The sequence below is a fragment of the Caloenas nicobarica genome, chromosome Z (genome assembly GCF_036013445.1).
Source record: "Caloenas nicobarica isolate bCalNic1 chromosome Z, bCalNic1.hap1, whole genome shotgun sequence".
In the NCBI taxonomy this organism is placed as follows: domain Eukaryota; kingdom Metazoa; phylum Chordata; class Aves; order Columbiformes; family Columbidae; genus Caloenas; species Caloenas nicobarica.
This window is the reverse complement of record NC_088284.1, coordinates 28,527,339-28,547,261: the sequence shown is the minus strand read 5'-3', so window position 1 is coordinate 28,547,261 and position 19,923 is coordinate 28,527,339. Positions and strand designations below refer to the sequence as shown.

General features: G+C 38.4%; 1 protein-coding gene across 2 annotated transcripts in view; it reads right to left on the bottom strand.

The window, feature by feature from the left end:
- ZSWIM6 (zinc finger SWIM-type containing 6) overlaps positions 1-19,923 on the bottom strand; it is a 120,030-nt gene that overhangs the window by 26,009 nt on the left and 74,098 nt on the right. For both annotated transcript variants that reach the window (XM_065656817.1, XM_065656818.1), the window contains exons 3-4: positions 13,988-14,136; positions 13,309-13,459 (exon numbers count right to left, since the gene is read on the bottom strand). In XM_065656817.1, coding sequence (XP_065512889.1) covers positions 13,309-13,459; positions 13,988-14,136 — 300 coding nt within the window. The remainder of the gene's footprint in view (positions 1-13,308; positions 13,460-13,987; positions 14,137-19,923) is intronic.

Here is a 19,923-nt window from a genome sequence, read left to right as displayed (position 1 = left end):
TGTGAACTTCAACAGAAGCATGAAGGCATCTGAAAGTACTGTTTAGCAACAGTTCATTTGCTTATTAAGAACATGCCTTGTATATTACAAGAGATACCGAAAATATGCTTGAACTATGCAATCTTCATGAAAGGCTGAAAAAAAACCACACCTGGTTGTTCTAGCATAATAAAATTCTCACATTCAAGTATTCTTTTGCTAACTAAGAATGCAAAATAGATATGCAGAGCACAGGCAATCACATTACATTCATTCCTCAAGTAACTTGGTCTGTCAGTATCCCACAACACAGGAGCCAGTGGAAACAGCCTGATCCTTAAGGTTGCAAATCCCCTGCTATTCAGATCAATATAGAGTGGGGAAGTAATATTAAAGAAATCTGAAAACTACAGTGTATGATATGGCAGACTGCAAAACACCAGAGAGAGACACTACTCTACTGCAGATTATTATTGCACAGTAGTTAAATGCTGTACAGCAGGTGGTTTTTTTGTTTTGGTTTGTTTTTGTCATGGTGGTCCGTCCCCTGCTCCCCCTCCCCCCACCCCAGTGTCTGAAACTTACTATAGGAGTGACTAAGGACAACGATACTATTTCTAAAAACTTATTTTAAAATTAAATCAGATTACATTCTTTAGACACGCTCATCACACTTCACTCTCTGAACAGAGTCAAATTATAACTGGTTCTTATTATTAAGCATTAATGCATTCAGCACTGCCCAAGACAGAATGACTGTATTTCTTGCAATCTGCAGAACAAAACAGAAGATGAGGCATATTGGAAAGCCTTGGAGAATAGTTAACTTGGGCTTGCTTATTTATTTTCAAAATTAAGTATCATTTGAGGGCACTAAGGAGACACCGTACCTCTCAGCATCTAAAAAAAAAATAAAAATAAGACAATGTTATACTTCGTTAACCAGATTCCCAGTGTTTTCAGACTCGAACCAAAGCAGAGTGGAATACCACATTTCGTAAGTATCTCAATCATTCAGCAAGGCGGAAGACACACTACTGGTTATACCATGCCCCTTCTTTTTCCACATCTCAGAAACGACACTAGAGGCAAAGGAATTCGCTTGCCTCTTCAGAAGCTCCGGTCTACGTGCAGTACATCTAAGAGGCAGGAGAGGCAAGAGATACCCTGACGTAACAAAATCCTTTAAAAACTTTTGTTTAAAGAGGGAAACTATGTCAAGCATAACTACATTGTTAGCAGAAATCGGTCTCAGAAATCCAGGCTATTTTTATGCAAACGAAGCAAACAGGCAAGTGTATTTCTAGTAAACCCCACACAAACCACTTAAAATTTCAATAAAGTCCAAGTGCACCCTTCTCCTACTGACTTCAGGGCAAGCTGCGTGCACATCTGAGATCTCGCTCTGCTTTCACAGCTGCCCGGCTCCTTGCAGGAGGAGGAGTGAGAGACAAAACTCCCCCACCAGAAAAGAAGGGAACAGAAAGAGCCTCAGGCTCAGCTCCTGTAGCACTACAAAAGCCACCATCTGGGAAAAGGATGCATAATGCCACTGACCCCCCCACTCTTCAGCTTATTTGGGTTTCTAGGGTTTTCAACTGGGTTTTTTCCTTCCCCCCCCCACCTCTTTCCGGGCCCCCCTCAATGTTTGTGCATTTGGTGGTACTCATATTTCTTTCTCCTCCTGCTCCCTAAGCGCCTTCCCCCTCCCCTGACATCTGCTCCATACTGGCTCTTTCAATTCACTGGTTCCTGCCCTGCTCCTAGCACTGAGAAGTCTGAGGAAAATGTTCTGTTGTGCCCAGATTTTTACCATGTGCCAACTGGAAGGAACCTGGAGGGTATTCTTTCTATTTCACTCTGATGCTGCTCAGTGGAAGGCCCCCTGAGCTGGCCCTTAACTGTCACCACCAGACTGAAGGCTTACATTGGCCACAAAGAAGATTCTCTATTTTTTGCCCAATGGCTCCTATACTGGGAAACTGCTGATGCTTACCCCTTGCTACAGATATGGCTCATGGAAAAACGAAGGGCAGCCACTTGCAATTTGTGGGAAAAGTATCTGAATCCATTTCCAGTGACTTCAGCCTGGAAACTACTGTTGGCAACAGTCTATACTCAAAAGAAGTTTCCCAAAATACATTCCTGGCATTCTCAAATTTACCTGTTTGACTAGATTTTATCATGTCACCAATACCACCTGCAAAAAATGAGCAAATGACTCATTAAATAACAAACAAATAACAACAAAGCAGATAATGTGTTTGTGTTTATATGCTCTATTTTTCTCTCTAACACAGCGCTTTCTTCTTCCTGTCTCCTGTTCCCCTGGCGCCAGATGTCTTTTCATACAGGTTCTCTGCAGGCTGACACATCTTTCCGCCTGAACTACAGGCTACTAAACCAAAACTAAAGTTCTGGTTTGGATTCCTTGATTGTGACCTACAGCTTTCCAATATAAAACTCCTCACAGCACAGTGGCAAAATGATCACAATCCAATATACAAAAAATTTTCCCCCAGAAGATAATTGGAAAATAAGACATGCTGCAACTGCAATTTGATATTAACTTCACAAGGGAATGAATATTAGAACTGTCATATTGCAGTTAAGAATTGCCTATTTTGGTTCAACACTAATTCTTCTGACCTGGAAAAAGTCAGCTTTACTAAAACAGACCTTCAATTCAGACAGCCCTCCTTTTGAAAACGTATGGCTGTCATTCATCTTCAGTGTGCCTCATACCACCACCACAAAAAAAAAGGGGGGGGGGTTACATTACTACTTTACACAATCATGCCTTCATACAGGGGAAGATTTTCTGGTTTTCAGTAGATATCCATACCCTTGAATTCACAAGGAGAAAGGGACAGCATGCCTTTACACTGATTAGGATTTATACATGCTAACTGAAAAACATTAAGAAGTATTCAGTCACTGTAAAAGTAGGTGTTGTAATAATTACACAACCTGTGTATGCGTGTATTCATGAAGCCAAAGGAGGTGCAAGGAACATACAAAGACTCTCCCAAGAGATTAAGCACTTTCATAAATCCCATTATATTTTTCTCTTGCTCCAGTAAATGAGAAGGTGGTGATGGAAACAGTTTTATTCAAGGGCTAGGACACTGACCATGACTGAAGAGCCAGTGAACAACTCTGCTTGACTGATTACAGTCTTCTCAAGAAATCTGCTTCTCCTAGAAATATTATGCTACTCTATTAGGGCTGCTGTATAGCTAAGCTTGGGTCCGCATTTCCACATTTACAATACCTGTGTAATCAATGGCTAAAACTTAGCCTTTGCTTTTTTTTTTTTAATACGCTTAAGATCAATCTATTCATTTGCAAAATTAAAATATGCAAGAAATAGAAGCACATCTACTGTGAAATGTTCTTTGGTCTTCCCCTTAATAAGCATCTCTTTCTTAAAAAATAAAACACCATAACCTACCAGGTAAGTAGCACTTGATCATTTCAAAGAAAACGGAGCCAGGTAATCAAGATCATTCCCTCTGTGCAGCAGATAAATCAGTTTCAGCACTTGCTGCATACTTGCCACTGTGCCCCATTTGAGCATAATCAATTCTATTACAAAAGCATCATTTTCCAGCATTTGAAGTGCCAGAAAATAAACAATACTAGGAGACAGTCCCCTTTAAAGTAGAAGTGTCAGCAAAAGATGTTGAAGTGGTTTACATCTGGTTTTTAAACACACATCCGCTTACACTGAGACACCCACTAGGAAACCTCAAAGAAGGTAGTGTATGGTATTTATTGCTTCTCAAACAGAAAGACAAGTGCCTTCAGAATGACTGGCAAAGCCACCTCCTTCCTCCAGGCATGGAGAGATCTCCATTAGAACAAAGCATAATCAGAAGTCCCACTGGAGAATGCTCCAATTAAACAGTTGCTTTTATGGAACAGTGAAGATAGGCAAAGCATTTCAGTGCTGTTCTTGATAAGAACCCCAAGGAAAAGTACTCCCAGCACTCAGTTGGATCCAAGTTGCAATTTTATTCATAAAACCAATTCCTTAACGCATTATGGTTTCTCTGTGCAGTCTTCAGAAAAAACAAGATTTCTATAGGTGCTGTGTTGGAGAACAGAATGCTTCATTTTGCTCTAATTCATTCTATTACTGAATTAAACTTTGATGTATTGGTCTTGACAAGTGCTTCATGCTGATTGTATTGTGTATGATAGTATAATCACTCCCCATGCATTTCACACTAGCTGGCTGATTAATGCAATAGATTACCTGCAGCACTGATGGCAAGAGGGAATCATTGCCCTTCTGCATGCTAAACTCCAAATACACATTAGGGGAGTGGAGATGTAACCCAGGGACAAAAAAAAAGCCTAATCCCTTAAGTTTCCCTTTCTCTCTTGCTGCATACTGCAGCTCCATGGGTTAAAGGCACATCTGTATTTGGCTGAAAGGGAATAAGTATTTAAATATTGAGATTCTATTCTAAGTTATCACCAACTATATTCTCTGATCTCTGTGTGTCAAGTAACAAACCACTCCTGCTGTCCTCTTCCTACATTTTCAACTTCTAGTACAACAGAAAAAGGAACCAAGCAAGCACTCTGTCATTTTGCATAAGGCCATTGTTCTGGGTTAAGTCTTTTTGAGTTTGTTTTAAAAACTGCTGCATCTTTACAGGCACTCTACCATTTGACCAAAGGGTTTCACATAACAACAGAAATCTGCTTGAAAGGAGCAATTTACAAGATCATAGCCCAAGACTACAATCCAAGAGAGCACTTAGGATTTGTCACATGTCCATCAGATGCCCCTCTATGCACCTATAGTACCCCTACAACCTAATCACCACAACAAACATGAGCTATTAGTCTACAAAGCTAGAGGAAAGTGTAGAGCAGCTGCTAATGAATCTCACGGATGAACTTCCCTAATATTCACAAACCCACTCATTTGTTAAAGAATAAATTGAAGATAAAAGCACTGCTAATACTAGCACAAATAGTAGAAAACCACTCCCTTATGAGTATCTTAATACGTTTCTTCACAATTTTAAGTAGTTGTCGATATTTACAGCTAGGTGGTGAACACAAAGTATGCTCCTCCTCAAAAGAGGGATCAGATATTTTATCAAATATTTTAACTGGTTATACACTCTCAGCAGTCACAGTCTATTTTCAGAGACTTTGATTTTCAGAAAATTTAATGTGACTACTAACTGTAAACACACTAACATATCTCTATTTTAATTTATCACTGAGATGAATGAATTTCTCTCACAGCTAATTTTTTTAGGAAGATGTAAAACCAGAAAGTTTGATAAATTCTTCAAACAAACAAGGTATTAAACAAGATATTCATAAAGAGATGAAAATACCTCTCAATTTAAAAAAAAAAGTGGAGCAAGTGCAAACACTCCCTTGCATAGTAGAAGTTCATTAAAAAGTATTATTGCCACAAATATGCTCACAGAATGTAAATAACCCACTGTAACTGGCCAGAAGAACACATTCTGATTGTCTAGTCTTAATTCTTTCCTACTCTAAGATTTCCTGAGTTACTTTAGTCTTCCAGTCCAAAAGTGATTGTTGCGTTTTTACAAAAACAGCATACTTCAATACTAGCACAGCTCCTGGTTAGCTGGCCTACTGCCTGGCTACCACAACTCAAAATTCTAAGCTTATTTCTAGTTTTCTAGTTACATTTGTCTGGATCCAATTACAATTTTCAGCTAACTTCCGTTTGTTTGGCAGAAGTGTCTTTCCTATCCTTTTTTAAGTCTATATAGGTATCTTAAATTATGCAGGCTTTCCTTCATCTTGCTTTGACAGACAAGCAGACTGACACCTCTAACTTTACTTTTCCAATTTCAGATATTTTTCCAGTATCTATTCAAGACATAAAACTGGAAAATATCACAAGGCCAGGTTGTTGGACCATAGTAAAACTCAAAGAAATCAGTGAAGATTCAGCAATTCCTCTCCATAAATCTGTTACTTCTCTCTAGTTTTGGTATTTAGTAGAAGTGGTATTGAAAAATTAAATGGCTGCTTAACATTACTGAATTATTAAAAATAAAGAGGGGAAGGAAAAAAATGCTAAGTATCAGCTTGGGCTCCTCGTAAAACTCTGCCCTTGATTTTGGCAGTCACAATTAAACAGTTAGGGCCATAATGAGTTTTGTAACAGCTCCAATACAGAACAATTTTTAGGACATTTATAAGTAAATCAGTTCAACTTCAGAATAAAAACTTCAAAACCGTTTTAACGTGGGTACTTCAAGAGATTTGGCTCCTGCTGTAAAACTACTTTCAATCCAAGTGAACTAAATGGAAACCCAAACTTTCTGTACTGCATTAAAAATAAGGGCTTCAAGCTATGCTTATAAACTAATTTCACTATTATTTGTCAAATCTGATATATGCAATTTAATCACAGGAAAGAATCATCTATTTGAAAATAGCTCCCACTTACTGTTATACTTTAGCCTTATACACTCTCATTTCAAATACCATTATGGCACATGTCAATAATGAAGGAGGAAGGAAATCATCCTCAGAAGATGGACAGAACCCATCTTCACAGAACTGCAGCCTGGCTTCATTCACTGGGGAAATGAGGGTGACAGCAACAACTGAGACACTCCAGGGCCACGACAGCAATTTATTTAAGTTGTCATCCATAACTCAGGCCTTAAAGCAGCAAAATTGGTTTGTGATGCTAACTCAGAGGTACTGTTAATTTAGTGACTCCAACAGCACAAAGCATTCCAATACACTGACATACACCAACAGCTTATTCTGCGAAACAGCAGATGTAACTTTAAGTGCATCAACTGAAAGCACATGCGTTTATCAATTAAGCAAAGACAGTTTACTGGATATGATACAGTTGAAGACACAAATGTGTAAGGTATCACTCTACTTAGAAGTCCCATGATGAAAGACCAAGGGAAATGGTGCAAAGCATGGTGCATCCCACTTCCTTTGAAACATGGGTATTCTTACAGCTTTCACTTCAAGGCCAGAATTGTAATATGTGCAACTGATTAAACTTAGAAATTTGAAGTTAACTTTACTTTTTACAGGTGCAGGGCATTGGCACTCTCCTTAGCTTTAGAGCAGAACATGATGCAACTAGAACCTGGGGCACTCAAAGAAATCATGAAAATACAGACATAAGCTTAGCACTCAAATTTGAAACTTAGAGCCTCGCTTACCATTTTTGAAGTACCATAAAAGATGGGCAAAAATGAATGTTTCTGCTGCATAGCTGATCCTAAAAAGACATTATACAAAGTATGCAGCTCCAGAAAAATGGCATCGGAGAACAAAAATTGTAATGAATGCTTAACTTTAGTGATTCTTTTTCATGGCAGCCCTGAAGTAGTCATCAAATCTGACATCAGGAAGGAATTTCTCTAGGGGTGTATTGGCAACAACCCCAGCTGCTTTTGTCCTTTTTCCCCTCCACTTATGTACTAAGCAGAGATAATCTGTTTAGAACAGCTGGCATGACCCATTCATGTAAGTTTGTATCTCTAAATACAAACTGAAGGAGTGCTTGAGATAGAAATATAGATAGAGAATAGCTTCATTTAGTTAAATTTACAAGAATCTAACTTGGTATTTTCTAGAGATGAATATACACTTTTATCAGAAAAATTCAGAGTGGTTTCCAAATCAGAAAAGGATTATTTAACATTCAATCATTAGTTTGCTCACGGCAATATAGTAATTAAATCTCCCTTAATTAATCTATAATGATTCCCTGCCAAAACTCAAGATTTAGAATTAAGTTTTAGATGAGGAGCAAAGTGTTACTAATCAAAATTTAGGCAAGATCCTTCAGGAAATATATTGTACTATTTCGCTACATTACATGACCTTGTAAAATGATACCTTAGTTTTAAATTAAGACAAAAAAGTATCACTCTAACGCAGAAAGCAGCCAAAATATCAGCAAATGTGAACTCAACGTAGACCATCAGGCCGCTCCAACATTTAAACAGCTATCCACAACAAGGCAAACTGCTAGTGAAACACTACCAAGACTAAGGCTACTAGAACTACTAAGGCAAAGACATGTTACTCTGCTCACGAAATACCTTTACGATAACAACCCATTTACCATGCGTAACAGAAAGGATTCTAAGGATATCACTCAGGAAAGCTCTATACCATGAGTAAGAGTCATGGCAATACCATGACAGGTTCCTACATTTAAAACCTTTAGGTACCAACAAGCGTTTGAGGTAGACAAGAGAAACGTATGGACTAAAATGCAGAGACTGCCCAGCTACCTTTTAAGTTCTCCTCAACGTTGTAAAATAACAGGACCTACAGAGACCAGGATGAGCATGATGCAAACCCAGAGCACATTCACCAATTTTATCCACTGCCCTGCCTTGAAAGAGCTCTTTGGACACACCCTCTTCCTCATGACACAGCCATCTTATTTTTGTTCCACAAGAAACTAATCCTTGACTTAAGAAAAACCAGCCTTCCTCCCACTTAAACAGTGCTTATATATGAAAATGGAGGAAATCTACTGGAAAAGTTTGTTTTGAAATATGCAAATTATGTGAAGTGCCTACATCAGGACGGCAAGCAAGAGCATATAAATACACTGAAAATGGTAGTTCACAAAAAAAAAAAAAATAATCTGATCCTGTAATCTACGTGTTGACAAACTGTTGGGCTCCATCACTCTACCAGGCACTAGATACTTGAGATTCTTCTACTTGACTGCTTTCATCAGATTAAGCATCTGGGATTTAATTTAACAGTTTCAGCTTTATTAAGCTGTCACAAGAGCAGCCCCGCTTTGATAACAGTAGCTGCTCCAATTATGGCTTGGTTTAGGGTTGACAAGTATAATGATTCATTCGTGGCACATGAGAAGTAATAAAAGGTTGTTTTGCATTACAGCTTTAAAAATGTGGGCACTTTTTTCATTTAATTTGTCACTTAGCTTTTGCTAAGAGGACATTTAAATTGCAGTAAAAGGCAAATGGGGCTTTTAGTTTAAATGTAATCCCCATATTTAAATTATCTGTAATGGCGCCGTGTTCGAGTGGGAACAGTATTGTTTCACAGTGGGCCCTGATGGTGACATGTGACATTTGTATTCAGGTCCTGTATTATCCATGTGGCTAAAGGGCTTCCAATTTCATTTCACAGCCAGAAGCCTACAGAAAACACCAATTAACTTGCAGATCCCATTCACCGACAAAACTCAGCCTCTTCTCGATGTCTGGCATCTTCTGGCAGCGCTCAACATTTAATTCCAAAGTAGAGCCTCACAGCCATCATGATCCCTGGGCTGGGGCACAAAGTCAAATTTTCCCTTTTTTTTTTCTTAAGGAAATATTTTCACTTTCATAGATAACAAGTAACTTTTACTTAATTTTTGATGGATGAATTATTGCTGTAAGATTGTATGGTCCATTTTTCCCTCTAGAACTACAAAGGCGGCTAACTGACCTTTTCTTCAAATCAGAGATCTCAGCTCAACAGGCATCAGCAGATATATACTGTGAATTTCCATATCCCCCTGTTTTACTGATGTAATTTAATTAAAAATGCAAACCAAGGGGCTTCAGATAATTAATCATTCTGATACACTGAAGTCTTCAACCATGGTCACCAACAGTTAAACACCTGAAGATCAGCATGTGAAATGTACCTAGTGAGAAACTATTTAAACAGCAACACGTGAAGAATTCTAACTCCATTCTAAACTCTGGAAAACATGTTCATGTATTATTGTGGCTAGTTGGAAGCATTTACCAGTGTGTCACTAAGTTCCATCTAAATTCTTCTAGTACAAGAAGTACTATATTATATTAGCAAGGCCTTATAGCTTTGACCTATAACCTTGATCTTTCCAATACTACACCTCTGGAGTTCTATAAGTAGCATTTAGCTCAACCCATTGTTTGATGTACAATACAGGAATCCCCTAATTATTATTGTCTTTTTCCTGATCTAAAGGCTTTAAAAAACCAACTAGCTAGTTATGTGTAAGGCGTCTTGTTAACTTGAGGCTTTTGAATCATATATTGCTTACAGAATTAGGACTTTGTATTAGAAAATTGCTAGGTTCATACTTAGATGTGAAGTATTTGTTTTTCAGTGGTGGTGGTTTTTTGTTTTGTGTTTGTTTTGTGGGATTTTTGTTTGTTTTGTTTTGTTTTAAAATCAGCTCCTTCAAACATTCAAATTCAATCTGTCTTCTTCTGAAGTCAACAATTTACCATAAACTTCAGCAGGAATTCTGATCAGAGCCCAGCATGTCCTTCCAGTACCCTTCCCAATGCCAGGCAGGAAGCATCAGTTAAGTTCTAATGAAAGGCTCAAGTGACCCAGTCAAAGACCAAAGCTGAAGTTTTTTAAAGTAACTTAAAAACCTGTGCCAAGATGGAACTGACAAAGTGGCCATATGCCTAGCAGTTGGCAGACAGCATACCAGGATAAGCAAGCAAGCCTTTGCTAAGCAGAGTCTGTATTTAGATACTTTTTATGTCCTAAAATTCTCCATAATGACAATGTTCAATTGCTACCTACCTGTGAAAGAAATTATATCATAGATAAAACATTGTTTTTAAACACATACATATATGCCATTCCCAGATTACTCTGACCAGATGGATTGAAAAAAATCAAGTATGCAAAGGCCTGTCTCACTCCCTTTATTGACATTTTATTTCTCTGACATCCTAGAAGATGACAAGACAGGAAACCAACATTATTTTAGAACATAATAATAATATTGCCGCCCTAAACACAATGTCTGAGTTCTCTGCCACTACTGGCACAGATTTTATGTTGCCAGGGTCATCCTGCTCTTCCTTCTGCAGCTTGCTGTTGTAACTCTGGTCTCCCTTAAAATCTCCTTCAACTTTTGCATTGTCACATTTTTTACAGATGCACGTTTCGCCTGGAAAAAGTTTTGTGTTTGAGTGAAACTCAAGGTGAAATCCAAGCAAAAACATGGCAGCAGCTTGTAACTCTCACACAGGGTAAGAGTCAAGCTAGAGAGAGTTATCTAATTAACAGCAATTTTGAGGGAACTTTCTAAGCACCAGTGGAAGGAATCCTACAGGTTTGGGGAAGAAATAGATATTTAGCAACATAAACATGAGCTGGAGGTGGAAGAAACAAGTTCTAGCCTTATCCTACTACACACCTGAAGTGACTGAGAAGTATTTGCAACTGAAACCACGGTACACAATATATTTTGACACTGTTATAGGTGGCAAAATGGTTCAGGACTGAAACAACAGCAAATACAGCAGCTGAAGTGGTGAGGCTGGAGGTTGCACTGTGGTTTTTGGGGATCGGCATCTATAATTCTGATTAAACAGGGGTAAACAAATAAATTCAATTAATCTAAAATATTGCTTATTTGATGTCACAGGCAGAGAGATTCCACCTCCTCTATCTTCAGATAGATGCTGACAAGAAAATGATGTTAATATGAAACTGATGAAGCAAGAAAATTCAACAAAACCTTTCAGGTTTATTGACAGCATGTGGCAAAACTGCTACAGGTAACAGATGGAGAACACATTCTGCCTCTGCCACCACCTACCAGCTGAACCCACACAAGTAACAAAGCATGAGACCCTCCAGTTTTCAGTACGGTGGGATACAATTTTGCTGCATACATGTCCAGCTAAGCACGTGCCCCGCTTGGCAAAAACTGCTATTCTCCAAAAAGACAAGGCATCATAAAAACAGCATACTAAAATAGTTATTACACTTGAAGACAAAGCAGTTATATCCACACTCTCTTCAGCAGAGATTTGCCTGCTCTAATATTAAGGCTTTCCACCACAGAAGTCTATACTATCAAGAGCTAGTGCTTTATTAGCCCAATGCTTCATTTACAGTGAACATAACTTACAATAAACAGGTTTATATCCAGTCTTAGCCCCACCAGTCAACACACAATCAATCATGGTCATCTTTAACCTTTAACAGTGGAAAACTTAAGTTTTGCTTTTGATGTTTCGTTTCTAAATGAAGAGTATAATTCTTGCTTAGATTTAATTTGATGTAGTTTGATTTTGGACCTTTAGAATGTATCACGAGCATTATGGTTTTTGATTCTCTTCTCTGCAGTGTTTACATAATGTCCCATAGGGCATCATCTGTTAGGTTTTTTGTTTGCTATTTAATATTTATATGTTCCATGCCACATAAGTCAGGCATAGCAATATTGATCAGAACATATCTCAAGACAGATTGCTTTCAGTCTACACTTGACATGTCTTTCCAGATTGAGTGAGAGTAGAGGTAACTACTCCAAACTCCATTAACCACAAAGTGATTCCATTTAGGCTGTGTGTCTTCAGCTTGCTTTGAGACAGCATCCAAAACCTTACTACAGCTAAGACATACACATTAATTGCACATATGCACAACAAATTACCTTTTAGAAAACCAAATTAGATTTGTCACTGTATTTTAAATAATTCAGGTTGTCTTTTATCACCTTTACCTTCTACACACACACCAATTGGTTAGTAGTTTGTTCCAGTACCTTACACCTAGAAAAGCAATGCTTGTGTTACTTAATATTCTTTCCACTCATCTACCCACCTTTAAAATACTGGTGACATTTACATTCAGGTTGTTTTGACTTTCCTCTCTCTACCACAAACTCCTATAGATTTTAGAACTACCGCTTCAGAAGTTCTCAAAGTATGTCAGCAAGTTTCTGGAACACTGTAGAGCAAGTGTACTCAGACCTTACCAGTTTAAATATTCCTTTCCCATTTCAGTCTCTGTTCCTCCCTCTGTTGTACAACCAAGTCACTTATCTGGTCACAACTGACCTTTCCTGTATAGCAGTGTTCATTGTTTTAGCCCTCTGTTATTTGATTTCCTTCCCTGCTCAGTAATGGACTTCTATTTTCTTTTGATGGTATCTTCTTATACTGTTAATTAATATTGTCTTTTTGCTTCTGTTTCTCTCTAGTTGTGAATCAATTTCTTTCTTAGCCTTTCCACTAGTGGCTTATATACTTACCCTCAGTTGTGTAGCTACATTTCTGCTTTTTGCTTAATTCTTTTTAGATCCTCAGCCATTTACAACCTGTTGCAATTGTACTTGTTTCATACCATGCTTCCCCTCCTCCAATGGCAATTGTCTGATGCTATAGATCAGAAATTCAATTTCACCCAACCTTAACTAAAGAAGTGAAACTGCAGAAAACTCTAACCTGCTTTATCTAGTACCACAATAAATTTTCTCTCCACTCCAAACATGCAATTGTTTCTTCATCATTATACATATGAACACCTAGATGATTTTGAAGTCTGTGCATTTACCCAGTTCATCCCAGAGCTGTCTATACTTGTCAGTCATTGTAGTTCCTTGTTGTCTCCAAAGCAACAGACGAGGGTCAGCCATGAACTGTTCTGTTATCAACGTCAACATGCGAGCTCCATTTGAATCTCTCATCTTTAGCATCTCTCGCACCTAGGAAACAAGTCTTTTAATACAAACTTGAAAAAAAGAAAGAAATCACAATACAGACAATATGCTGAAGAGTTAAACATTTCATCTCTGTTAAATAAAAAATGTAACTTATAGATCTGATGTGAAATTTTCAAGTTGGAAAAAAAAACCAGTCTGCCTTCCTAACAGTTTTTTGCTTCAGTATCCCATTGCAATTCTTCAAAGACACTTCTTCAACAAGTAATCCACAGTTCTATTATGCAACCTGCTGCAAAATTAATTTCTACAGGTTTCTCCAGCATTTTGGGGGTGAGAAAGAAAAGAACAACAAAGCTGCGGACAGTTGAAATGTTTCTTCATATCCTTATACTGATCTCAAGACACATCACATTGTATTCCATTGCTGTACAACTCATTATTATGTTGCCATTGTGTTCCCAAGGCTTTGTCCTGTTTTAGAACGGGTCTTCGAGTAAGACTCGAACAAGTACAGACTGGCTCGGGGATGGTGAATGAGAAAAAAAGGAAGGTTTAGAGTACTCAACACACCTTTGCAAAGAGCAAATTGAGCTGCTTCCCTGATCCGTGGTATCCACCCTGGGAGAGGAAGATTTTAACCTGTTCTTGGACCTGTTCCTCATCCAAATGCCAGCAGTTTTCGTCATCTATGCTAGCACCTGCTGTTGGGTCAGGAGCACCTGTAAACAGCAAGAAAAGAAATAATCATGTTTTACACAAAGAAGAGAAGTTCAAGGGGCCAGGGGAAAGGAATACTGCAGAGGTTTTTGTATGTGTTTTGTCCTGGTTTGGACGTCTTGGCTTTAATCTAAATATTCTTTAAAAAAGACTTAAATTTCTCCTCAGTAGTCATAAGCACTTTGAAATGACAGCCTATGAAAAGGTATTTAACTAAAAATATTTTATAATAGAACATTAAAGTCAAGGTGAGGTTTCTTTCCTCCCATCTCAGCAGCTATGCTAGAATGCTTCTACACCGAAAATGAGACTTTCCATAATATTTCTACAACTGTGATGTTAAAAACACTCTCCTCAAAACATCTGTGTAGTTCTTGTAACTTCAGCAATCTTGCTCAGGTTTAAGTGACTGCTCGTGAGTGCTGCTACTGATGAACATGAGGAAAATCATCACCTTGTTGCCTCTGAGCTGTGACAGATGGTTCTGCAAAGCTAAACAAAGAAAAAAAAAATCCCCAAACAAATCCAAAGTCTTAAAACACTAAAGGCATTTCCGTCACAAATAAGATTTACCGCTGTGTGAGACTATGGTGCTTCTAAAGGAGCATTTTTACATAGGCAATGTCAGCACAGAGACAATTCAGATCAAGTCTACCTGAATTAGCCTAGTGTGGACTGAAGTGACTAGATTTACATCAGGCAGTGCTTTGGCCACAGGTTGTACTAATTCAAGTTTTGCAGTTGAGATCAGTGATTTTCCACTGGTGGCCTCTTCTAAAGGCTAACAAAATTAGTGCACCATCTAGCAATCTCTGTTTTTCTGAAGAAGCCTGCATCTCCACTGGGTATTTTTTCAAGAGGTATTCCAACTGAAAAGGCTGAAAAGCATTTATCTGGACAGTCAGGGAAACAACTCAAGTAGTGCATCACCATACCAGATGTAAGGTATTTTAAGCATGGCCAAGACTCAAGTTAGCATTTTGATTCGGGGCTCATCACAACTGTGTAATCAGGAATAGTGTGGCCAGCAGGACTAGGGAAGTGATCATCCCCCTGCACTCGGTGTTGGTGAGGCTACACGTCAAATCCTGTGTTCAGTTTTGGGCCTCTCACTACAGGAAAGATGTTGAGGTACTGGAGAGAGTTCAGAGAAAGACAACAAAGCCAGTGAGGGGCCTGGAGCACAAGTCTGATGAGGAGCAGCTGAGGGAACAGGGGCTGTTCAGTCTGGAGGAAAGGAGGCTGAGGGGAGACCTTATCGCTGTCTACAACTGCCTGGAAGGAGGTTGTAGCACGGAGGGTGTTGGTCGCTTCTCCCAAGTAGCAAGTGATTGGACAAGAGGAAAGGGCCTCAAGTTGTGCTATTAGGAAACACCTCTTCACAGAAAGGGTTGTCAGGCATTGGAACAGGCTGCCCAGAGACGCGGTTGAGTCACCATCCCTGGAGGTGTTTAAGACATGTGTAGATGAGGTTCTTAGGGACATGGTTTAGAGGTGGACTTCGCAGCACTAGGTTAATAGTTAGACTCAACCTTAAAGGTCTTTTCCAATCAAGATGATTCTATGAATCTAACTCTGTTAAGTTTTGAGCGGATGTTAGATATTTAATCACATTACACAATCTGTCACTTAAATCCAAGTCCCTATTAGCTCTTAGACAAAAAAAACCCAAACACAAAACAACACCACCACCAAAAAAACCCACATACACACACAAAAAACAAAACCAAAAAACACCAAACAAACAAACCCAAAACAACAAAACAAAAACCACACAACAGGGAAGGAAAATTACACAGTCAGATTTGTAAAAACTCACTTTTTCAAAGAAGTACTGAGAACTCGTAAAACAAAGATAGCTACAACTCTTCAGATGTGTAGGAAGTAAACATTGATTCAAGCCTTCCTTTCACAACTTCAGCTCTACCATGTTGGTGAAGTTTTTAAGCAGTCACAGGGAATGCTGGAATCTTCATTCAATGAAAATACAACCAGAAGTTTTAAAGGGTCAGAGGGATGTCTTGTCTACTAGTTGCTGAGTAAAATACAAAAATAATCTTCCATCTCAGCAACTTCCTAAACTGCCTCCAACTTCAGAGCCTACAGATGGGAACACGGCACTGCTGTATATTTAACATACATATACGCACACATACATATTTAGATTAATAGGAAATTGTGTCTTCAAAGATGCGAATGAACTCTCCTGCCTTCCACAGGAACCAGCACCGTTTCTCAGAAGACAGGAGTCAAGCCCAAGACAGTACCAAAATAAAGGAATGGAAAACCCTCTTCTGTGTGGTCTTCCATGTTTTAAGGGGCTTTCGTATCAGTCAGTCACATGAAATACATACCGGTAAGTCTTCAGTTGCAAAGAACAAGATAAAAAGGAAAATCAAGCCACATGAGAACAAGCAGTGCAGCTGTTGCACAGACCCAAGTTTGCAGTATGACCTTGGAATTAGTTTAAATATTTCATTGCTCTGAAACACAGATAAAAGACCTGTGAAAGGAAACCATATAAAAGCACCAACTTACAAAATTCACTTATATTTATCTCTCACTTCAATGGAGAGTTATGTTTAAATAATCTTGGTATGGCTACTTTTAGGTTGAATTAAAAATAGCCCAAGATTCCTCGGCCAGGCTTCCCTATTTAGGAAAAACACAGAATTCCTTCCGTAACTGTTTACATTTTATCAAAAGCTCATCGCTCAGTTTGTGCTAGAAGGTTAAATTTCAACACAGCTACTGCAGATTCTTTAACAACAGGGCTCCTTAACACAAACAAGGGGTGCCCGCTGCCTTGGCTAGCAGAATTGCCCCCACCGAGGCCTCTTCTCCCAGCATGATCCCAAATACACCTTCCCCAGGGGCTCAGCATCACTATACTTACACCAGCATTATTTTCAAGGCAGTAGGCTGGAACACTGTAAAAGCTGAAGACATCAAGCTGAGGGTCATCTCTACAATGCCCTTCAGCACAGTACTACAGATACATCTGACTTGGAGGGATTTTTCCTTACAAGACCTTATACAGGCTACACACAGGATGATCAAAATTTTTAATCGGGATGTATAAAGAAGTTTCAGTATACATGTCACTAGCATCAACTGCACTTGTAATTCACTGATCTTTCAGTACTATTGGCAGTCTTCATCAATAGCACAGACTAAAAGAGCATGGAGATGGCATGTCGGATCAGGCATGAGTCCAAACCACCTTCCCACCATGGCAGCAGCCAGAGATCCTAGTGGTGGTGCTGGGGAAGGCTCAGCTTCCACTGCCCATGTCGCTCTTGTTTTAGTGTTGAGACATGACCATTTCCATGTCTCTCAACCAGGCACTTCTCAAGATCACTACGTTCACTTACAGTCAGGAGGACACTCACTGATCTAGCCTGTTTCCGCTCCCACTCAAAGAAAGACTACACTTGGGCAACAGACGGGATTTCTACACTGCCCCTTCTGAAAATGTGGGACTGGGTGAGTAGATGAGAAACTACCTGAGCAAGCAAGGGGATGAAACTGCCTTAGGAGCTGGGAGGTGCAGCTCTGTCAGTAGCCACAGGAAGGCTCACACTCAACCCCAGGTGGAGCTACAGGTCCCACACCAAAGTGGTGGCTTCTGTCGGGGTGCAGCACAGCCTCGGACGGACACCATGGGGCTGTGGCATGGCAGATGGATGGTTTGGTTTGCCTGACAAGAGGAACAGGGGCTGCCCAGAATTTAATCTCTGCAGTGCTGTTTGGTACCAAGACCAAATCCGATTCCCCACTTGTGAACTGGGGATAAACATTGCTCAAGTGCTTTACAGGGGTGTCATGAGGATAAATTAGTTCACATTCAAACTATGAAAGTGAAAAGCACTGTATAATTATATTAAATATTAAAACCTGTAATTAAACTGTGACGGTTTGTAGACACTAACATATTAATCTCCCTCCCTCCAGCCTCTGACATTTTTAACTTCTGTCATGACTGGTCTTTGAAATAGATTTCAAGTCATGTACTTAAAATTAAATACAATACAGTATTTATACTCAGTATTATAGATACAGCCATACATACTTACTCATGCTATTTTACTAAAATTACTAAATTGCAATCTTCACAATCAAAGGAGGAATATTGTACACAACTGTTTGTAACACTGAACACCCAAATAAAAATTTGAATGCAGGGTAACAGCCTTTTATATTTATGGTCACAGCAGGTTGTATGTTAAATATAATCAACTCCCAAGTTCTAAGAAGCAGAAGCATTAAAAAAAAAAAAAAGCACTCTGATCATTTATATAGCAATATTAAGTGCTGCTGCTTTCAAAATGAGCAACCACATTCAAGAAAAGGTGTTGTATATGCGGAATTTAACCTTGAATAATAAGTAAAGCAAGGAGCATTGACCAAAAAAGGTAAAGGACTGTCTACATTGCACACTACTCCCTTGCAGATCAACAGTGAAATGTGGTTAAAACAACAGAAAGAAGTCTTCAAGGCAAACTGCTTCCCTGATCCTTATTTCTGAAGTATCACAAGAGTTGTTTTAATCTTCACATGAAACCATGACAGATTACTCATAGCCATACCAAACTTTTTTGAACTTCATTTTATAAAAAATCTTAAAGTATAAAATGAACTGTAAATCAGTAAATTTTATTAAGTGTCATCCCATGACAGCATTAAGGAAAAGATATAGAAAAATGACAAATAAAAAGCATGATTTACTGAGTAGTATGCAAAGATTGAATGGTCCCAGCTAGAAACCAATACTGCTGTACACTGATTCACAACAGAATAGTAACGGATTTTATAAACGTTAGTGTGCTCAGAATTATTCTAAACAATAATTACATAAATGATCATAAAATTAACGATTAAAAAATATTTTAATGTCTTTTATTCCCCAAATGATTCGAAGTTTAGACATAAATCACTTAATCTCGTACTTAATTTCAGAACTTCTGGGTGGAATGTAACACCTGTTCGGCAGCACACAGCATCAAAGAAAAACACCAATTGATAACAACAGAAAATATAAAGACAGGACAGGCTATGTCAAGTTGCTGAGGAAAGTTAAACTCCCAACGAGATTGTCCCAAAAAATTATTTCCCTTCCATGTGCAAACATAGTAAAATGCATGCTTATTATTTTCTGACAATACTTAACCTTTTCCTGCTAAAATCTAGTTCTCACAAACATTACATTGCAAGGAGTTTCAAGGTCTACTTGCACATGGCAGATAAAAGAACTTCTTTATCAGTATTAGCTAGCATGCATTATTTTGATTTATTTTTACTTTTTGTGTCTCAAAACAAAATCTCACTGTTTATTTTACATATAGTAATTTTTATTTTAATGTTCCATGTGTCTGAAAAAACTTTCCTAAAGAATATGAGGTTGATTAATTATTTTTTCATGCTATTTTGCAGCTATCAATCTTTCATTCTATCTTACATTGTACTACTTACTTACTTCTACTTGTGTTTCTGAAATTTCTCTAGTTCTGGCTAGTCTTGTTACTTCCTTTTGAAATCCGGTTCACCAAACAACTCTCATACTAAGAATTAGAGCACTTCACTTCCATCCTTCTTGAGAGGAAACTCAGCTGCCATTTCCTACATTATTCTTCTGCATCTAGTCTCTCAATCAATTTTGCCAGTTCAAACATGGCTGTATGAAAGATTCCATCATTTTTTTAATAATGCATATTCTTTAACATTAAATATTCCCCTTTCTAGTAGATTGGCAATACATCGTATTCTGTTGTTCAGGCCTATCCCACCCT